General features: G+C 40.9%; 1 protein-coding gene across 9 annotated transcripts in view; it reads left to right on the forward strand.

The window, feature by feature from the left end:
* The window catches only part of MCM9 (minichromosome maintenance 9 homologous recombination repair factor), a 107,765-nt gene that overhangs the window by 75,254 nt on the left and 24,616 nt on the right, over positions 1-7,895 (forward strand). For 8 of the 9 annotated variants that reach the window (XR_003005104.1, XR_003005108.1, XR_003005107.1 and 5 more), the window contains exon 13: positions 1,609-3,273. Coding sequence is in view for 1 of the 9 variants with exons in the window: in XM_024759149.1 (XP_024614917.1) it covers positions 1,609-3,082 (1,474 nt within the window). In the remaining 8 variants the exon portion in view is untranslated. Of the gene's footprint in view, positions 1-1,608; positions 5,852-7,895 lie in introns of those variants that run through there. The other variant, XM_024759149.1, reaches the window with a different exon arrangement.

Consider the following 7,895-nt stretch of genomic DNA (forward strand, 5'->3'; position numbering starts at 1 on the left):
GAGGGGTGGGATAGGAAGGGTGGGAGGGAGACGCAAGAGGGAGGAGATATGGGGGTATATGTATATGTATAGCTGATTCACTTTGTTATAAGGCAGAAACTAACACCATTGTAAAGCAATTATACTCCAATAAAGATGTTTAAAAAACAAAAACAGCGTGTAAAGATGTCTTAGGAGGTATAGTAAAATGCAGAATTTAAACAGTGGAGAAATTAATTTCCCACATCAGAATCAGACTAAGATAGTAGGGCTAAATTATTCTACCCTTAAAATTCCCATAAATTTTTAAAGTTATGGAGTGTTAACAATTACGAGTATCCCTGACCTCAATTTGATACTGCAAGTATACTAGATAGTAGTAATTTTGAAAGCTATTTGGGTTTTTTTTTTTGTTTTGCCTTTGTCTGGCTGTGACTACAGTGAACCTAGGTTTTCCTGTATTGATGTTCCCAACTCTACCAGTGACTATAGCCCAAAATAATTTTCGGGTATTTTTTTTCCCCAATTGTAAGCAATAATGCACATTCTTCATAGAGTATTTTGAAAGTATCAATAATAAATTAATAAGGAAAAAATCAGACATAATCTTATTTCCCAGAGAGAGCTATCATTAACAGGTTAATGTATTTAAATATATTTAAGTTTAAAATCCATTTAACTTTAACATGTTTTCTCCTGTTTCTTTTTCTATGATTACCCATGACCTTTAGAATAATTTACTCATCTGCTTTTTGGTGTCGTTTCTGTTTAGATTTAGTGCACGGAAGCAGAGTCATATTGCCCCTTATACGGAGAAGGCATTTCTAGGTTGTTAGGAGGGGCTTTCTAAGGGACATGCTTTTGAGAAGCTACAATCCCTGTTAGAAATTGGTCCTCTGGCATTATTCCAGTTTAAAACGAATATCACAAGATGAGCTCCTCCTTCTGGGCAGGTCAGTAGGTTTCAACTCTGTATCAGTCTAATGGAGAGTGGCTGCCCAGAACACAGGCTGAAACGTGGCTGGGCTAGGCAGGGAAGAGGTCACAGCTGCCTGGAGGAGGTCTACCATGCAGGTGGCTGCCAGAGGGGCAGGGGCCACAGCGCGGAGGAGTCACAGTCTGTTTACTCCTGAGGAAGGTGATTTTTCAGATGCACGAAAATTCAGTACCTCAGTTAAGTCAAGAGATGTGAGGAGCTCGTAAACTATAGTCTTTCACTTTGGTTCAGATCTGCGGACTGGCTACCAAACAACTCAAGCCACTTCTCTTGGTCCATAATCAGCGACTCTGCACATAGCCACCAGTCTGTCTTGTAGGAGAACATTTAACACGAGAGAGAAGACTGAGCATTCTAAAATGAATGAAATGGACTTTCAGAGAGATCTGAAAATATGTACACAAACCTGCTACTTCATTTTCTTTATTTTACTACCATTTTAGGTCAAATTAGAATGATTATCAGAACACTTGAATTCTGTCCTGATGAAAGTATAATTTCCTCCTGCTGCTCTAAGGGACTATATGTGGTATTAACCCGGAATTACATTGGACTTAAACCCTCAGATGGCATCTCAGAGAATAAAGAAATGAAAAGATTAAAGCAGTACACGTTTTCCTTATCTTCTGCAGGTTACAGAATCAGAGTGTGTGTCAACACCAGCCACGGGCAATGGAAGCAGAGATGACTTCAGGGTCCCTGAGAGATGATCCAGGGGAAGAATCAAAGCTCAGACCATCAGCTCAGCAGGAAGTGAACCGTAGCACACATCTGTCCTCTACTGGAGGCAGGCCTGGGGGAAGCCCACTTCTCAATCCCCCATCCCATCTGGGGCCCGATAGACCCACAAGTAGAAGGCATTCAGCTGGGCACAAAAATAGCCAAGATGACAGTTTGGACGGGTTTGACTCCATAGCAACTCATCCGATGGAACCTAAAAACACCGTTCCTGTGTCTCCTAGTCCCAAAACAAGTGGGGGGGAAATGGCTTTGAAAATCTCCAACAACAAATCGCAGGGTAAGGAGAAAAGGGAGCCAGGCCAAAGGAGCAAATTGGAAACTGGACCGCTTCCGACACCAGAAGAGACAGAAGCTCCATTGAGGCCAGACAGCCTTGAGGGTGAAAAGGCAAAAAAGGCAGCAATGGTTTCTGAAGCTGGAGTATCTGCTGACGAGCCAGACTCAGTACTGACTCATCACGTCCCCAGGAAACTGCACAAGCTGCGCAAGGAGAGGGCCCAGGAGTGGTGCAGGAATCCCGCCAGGCCGCCCTCGCAGCCCACAAGCTCTCCTCATCCTCGGCCCACTCCTGTACAGAGCCCAGAGAGAGTGCTTGGAACCCCCAAAAGAAAGAGACAGAAATCCCTTGCTCGGGTGCAAGAGCCCCACCTTGAAAGTGTTGAGAGTCCGGGTCCCCCTGTGGCCAAACTAGCAAAATTTACTTTCAAAAAGAAGTCAAAACTGATCCACTCTCCTGAAGATTGCAGCCCTGTGTCTCCTGGCACAAGTGAAACAGCAGTTCAGAGTCCTGAAATTCCCCAACGTAGAGCAAGAGGGAAAGCAGCTCTGCCTGGGAAGGGTCCAGACAAGCTGGCCTCTACCTCAGAAGTCAGAAGCCCAGCTCAGCTGCAAGACAAGACAAAGGAGGTGTCACGGCAGCCACCGGACAGAGACAGACCGAGAGAGAAGAGGGAACGTGCCCTTGCAAAGGAAGCTGTCCAGCCTGAATTAGAGCTTGGGAGCTACACTGGGCGTTTCCATCTTGCTTCTGAAAGAGACAGAAAGGAAGAGGTTTCGTGCCATAGTAAAAGTGGCAAGGTTCATGCTTGCACATTAACGAGACTGGCAAACTTTTCCTTTACTTCCCCCTCTGAATCCAAATCAGAATCCCCTCCTCCTCCTGAAAGTAAGAACCCGGGTGAGGGAGGCCCCAGCCCTCTTCTTGTGACCGCAGCTACAGTGCTTGGCAGGAAAAGGAAAACTTTTCAGCTGGGGGGATCCATCGAGAGACTGAGTCTTTCCAAAACATCTCTCTTCACTTTACCGGAACTAGATGATGAACCATTAGACTTTGATTGGGATGAAGAAATAAGAAAAAAGCCATAATCATGGAAAGCTTTCTGGTCAAGTTTCACCCTCATCCACTCAAGCCCGCACCTTCAGGATATCAACATGGTGTTTATGGATATATAGAAGTATTGACCATATTGGGCGCCATTCTGAACACCAGCCCCCCCATCAGATCTTATAAATTCAGGTTTATCTTCATGATTTGAAAAGCTGTACAATCAATGAAGGTCAGTGTGATACCAGTGCTTGAATCTAATTGAATCTAATTAATTAACAATTGTGCTTGATTTTGCAGAGTACTTATATTCCCAAAGATGTTTGTTTGTTTTGTTTGGGTTTGGTTTTTTTTTTTAGGGGGTAGGTTTTCCTGCGATCCCTCCATTCACTCAGGAGCAAATGCCAGGAAGGTAACACTCACAACGCTGACAAGTCAGATGAACTCTTTTTCTGTTTGTTTGTTTTTTTCCTTTGTTGTTTTTTTTTTTTTTTCACCCAAGATGTGCTGAGTGTGGTAAATATTTATTATGACTTGCCAAAATCATGTGATTTTTAAATAATTTTTTTGTACTTATTCTCATGTGTCAGATTAAATATGACTGAAGCTTTCGTTTCTTTGAGAGGTCTTCTCACAGTTCCGTGATAGTCATAGAGATCTGGCCACTGGTCAAATAGTAGCTTTCTTGGGGTATTGACCTTTTGAGTCTTCCTTTCTTTCTTGAGCCAACGGTTTGTGCTTCAGATTCTTTTTTATGTCTTGGGGACTTACCTTCAATACAATTTAAATCCTACAGTTGGAAGAAGAGAGTGTGTAGTAGTCTCAGTCATATATCATGGCATCCATCCAAGTGGTTAACATGGAAACATGATTCCTACTAAGTTATGATTCATTTGTCTTTAAAACCAAGCAATAACTGTGTTTGGTAGGAAAAGACCACTCAAGCTTTGTCTTTCTTAAATGCTTTTAGAGTAACTTTTTCTTTTAGAGTCTAGCAAGGGTTGTTAGGATTTCATAATTACAGATGTTCTCTTCTGAAGTTCGAATTTGGAAAATGATAATAGGATCTTTCATTGTCTGAGGGACTTTAGACATGAAGAATACTGGAAACTATATGTACTTTGTCTAATCACTTCATTAAATTCATACAGAAAAAAAATTAGGAATCTCAATTTTTCTTGAGCGTTTAAACATTAATTCCAAAATTGACTAATTAAATTTTCTGAAAAATTTTAAACTATGAGTACAAATTTAGTACGGATGAGTCTTGAAATCCTCAAACACCTTAAGCGGCTGATGAACAACATACATAAGCAGTGATTATAAGTTATTACTGCACATTCCCATAAACCTGTCCTAAAACATCAAGGCTATGGTTTAGGTAGTTTCTTCATTATTTCTGTACTTTACTAACTTCCCAGTGTAGTGTGATTCTTAATGTGATATAGTCCTAATTTTTAAGTATTAGTACTTCCCTGAGTTTTAGCATTCTTACGAGAACTAAAGGAAAAGCAAAGCATCTGGGTTGTTGACTGGTGATTCTTGGCCTGGATATGGTCTGATTGTGAAGACTAGGGTATTTCAAACTTGAGCCACAGTGTCGAGCTGACTTTTTTTATGGTAAACTTTTAAGTTCCTTTCTTATAAATTATTGTCTTTGAAACTTGGTTTCTTTTGCAGTAGTGAGGTATGAAGCTGGGCATGGCTGATAATTCCTAACCTATTGATTTGCCATTAGGGTATTTTGATCTGTTCTGTTTTTTATCATTTAATATGGTTGTATTCTAGAGCTTTCATTTCAATCTTGATTGTAGAGCACTTAGTTTCATGTAGTTAACTTGTCTCTTCAGGACACTGAGTAATTCACATTTTAAAATACAGTGTTGAATTGTCCGTCTTCCTTAGTTACTGTATATGACCGTCTGTGCCATCTTCCACCTGGTATTATCTCACCATATGTCCTATTATTTGTGCTAATAAATCCACCCTACTTTTTTTAGTACCTTCTTCTGCCAGGATCATTTGGTCAAGTTACAAGTTCCATGTGTTTATTCTTCAGTGCTTACCCAGAGAGCAATAACTATATATGTAAATATTATAAACAGACATAATTATTAGAAGAAATAAACTACTCAATATGACTGCTCCCCTACTTATTAAAAAAATAAACTTCTGTCACAGCTTAGTTTCGTGTTATGACCACCTCTGTACTTGTTTTTGATGTGCAAATTCTTACAACTCAGTCAATGGGAAGTCCCTTTATGTTCACACCAATGTCCTTTTAAGACTCTGACTTTCCCAAAAGCACCCAAGCTATCTGAAAACAACAGCATGTTCCAGACTCATTTTATTTTTTTTCCCAACTCAAGTCATAGAATCCACTACCCCTAAGGCACTTTATTCCTTTAGTGACAAACAGTATTAAAGGCCGAACATAGGGCTTTGGGGATGCATGGGGAAGTCAGTACTACCACTACTGTGGGGTCCCTTAGTTTCAGAGCCGAAAATGTTTAATGTCCTGAGGTCACGTTTTATCCTGCTGTGTCCTACTTTTTTTTATACTGTGTGATTTCACAGCCACTAAGACTTTCTCTTATATGGTATTTAATGTGTGTACCAAGGAAAAACACATGTCTCAGGGGAAATATGTACAGTCTCAAAAATCATATTTGTAGTCAATAAAGGAAAGTATAAAAATAACCTTTAATTCTGAATCAACATGTCAGGATATAGTTTTTTCAGGCCAGTGGACTCCTTGAAAACATTTTAATAATGTAAAATTATATAAACACAATAAAAGCTGTACCTAATTTTCTTTGTGAGAGGATCTTAATTCTATCATAACTACATAAAAGAGTTGAGTTTTCTGACATTCTTAAAGATATACTTTTCAGTGTATATGTGGTATTCTAAAATTTATAATAGGGATTTTATTATTTTAATTTTTAGTGTTTCTTAGAAATACAGACAAAGCAAGCATATTATTCTGATATCTTTAACTCTTTGGCTTAACTCAGCCAAACTGTAAACTTTTTTTTGAAGGTATACCGAAACTATAATAATAGAGATCTATTCTTGATTGACAGGCTTTAATTCTTGCAAACCTACGTATTCTTTATGTGTGTATTGTATTTGATTTCTATGCCTTCCCCTAGTGCTAAATCTGCCTAGCTGGTGGAATTATTGGAAGAACAGTTCTAGAGAAAATCTTAGGTCAGCCACAAGGAAGATCCCTAGAGCTCACTTTCAGCCAATCCACAACACTTGGGTGTTCAGAACCTACCTACCCTGATGAATGTCTAAGTCTAGGGACTACCTGGGACCAGGTTAACCTTTCAGATGCAGCTTATCAGACACCCTAGTTCCAAACCTGACAAACTCAAAGTGTGGAAGGCGAGGCCAGTGTGTATTCCTCAGTGTTCAGAATAACATTTTCCATGTCTGCTTTCCATATTGTTAACATTCAGGAAAGGTAAAAGAAGGCTCCTGGCTCACATTAGTACTGTCTCCAGTAGAGGTTTTGCTGTCTATGACCCACCTTGCAAGTGGCGAAGCAGCCCTCCACCCCAGGTATACGGGGGAGCATCACCCACACTCATTCCCTTCACTGCCACTCAGAGGACACACACAGGAAGCTGTGGTAACTCTTCCGTTGTTCTTACATCAGTTCCACCGTCTTCCCTCTTAAAGGCTTAAAAATGCATCTGAAGGTAATATTTGTAAACATGAACTTGACAGAAATGTTAACTTAAACTCAAGTAAACTGTTCATGTGTCTACGTAAATACTCTGATGCAAGATATAGAACAACAAGGGAAATAGGATATGCATGCTGGGCCTGATCTCACTAAGGAGTCGGGTGTAAGTTATTTATCTTGTGAGTGTAAATGGTTTTTAGGCCGCTCTTCTTTATGTTTCGTTGGAACCTTAAGCCCTGGCTGAATCGAACCACCAGAAAGCAAGTATCTGCATCGGGCACACTTCTATGTGGGGACAAAGTTGGTTTAATTTAGGGCTTCCGTAATAAACCAATGTTGAAAGACTGCTTAATATTTCAGATCTAACTTTTTCAGTGCCTACTGATACATCAAGGAGACTGGCAGCACAGCAAAATTGGGAATCGGGCGAATTGGGTTCCAGGACTGAATGATCACTGAGCAGCAGTTATCTTACTTGATTTGGTGTGGCTGACTCCTGTTCCCTCCCTGGAATCCTTTGTCACTTGGCCTCCAGGACCTCACATGCCTGTGGTTTTCCTTACTAACCTCTTCTGGTCTCCTCAGCTTTTCTTCTCCTTACCTAGTTTCTCCTTCTCTCCCAGACCTTTCATGTTCTCATTGAGTCTTAGGACTCCCCACACCTATTGGTCAGCTGATGATTCCTTTCCTGAACTCCAGACTCCTCTATCCAACTCCTAGTCAATATACCTCCACCTCAACATATTTCAAATAATACTCCTGATCTTGTCTCCATCAAATGTGTTCATTTCCCAGATTTATCCATCTTGGGAAATTAGAGACTCCATCCTTCCAATTGCTTAGGCCAAAAACTTGAGTCATCCTTGACCATTTACTTTCTCTTGTACCTCACACCCCATCTGTTAGCAAATCCTGTGGAATCTCTGTTTAAAATATATCTAGGGGGGCTTCCCTGGTGGCGCAGTGGTTGAGAGTCTGCCTGCCGATGCAGGGGACACGGGTTCGTGCCCCGGTCCGGGAGGATCCCACATGCCACGGAGCGGCCCGTGAGCCATGGCCGCTGAGCCTGTGCGTCTGGAGCCTGTGCTCTGCAACAGGAGAGGCCACGGCAGTGAGAGGCCCACGTACCGCAAAAAAAAAAAAAAATATATCTAGGG

Source organism: Neophocaena asiaeorientalis, unplaced genomic scaffold, assembly GCF_003031525.2.
Source record: "Neophocaena asiaeorientalis asiaeorientalis breed wild unplaced genomic scaffold, Neophocaena_asiaeorientalis_V1.1 scaffold5, whole genome shotgun sequence".
Taxonomy (NCBI): Eukaryota; Metazoa; Chordata; class Mammalia; order Artiodactyla; family Phocoenidae; genus Neophocaena; species Neophocaena asiaeorientalis.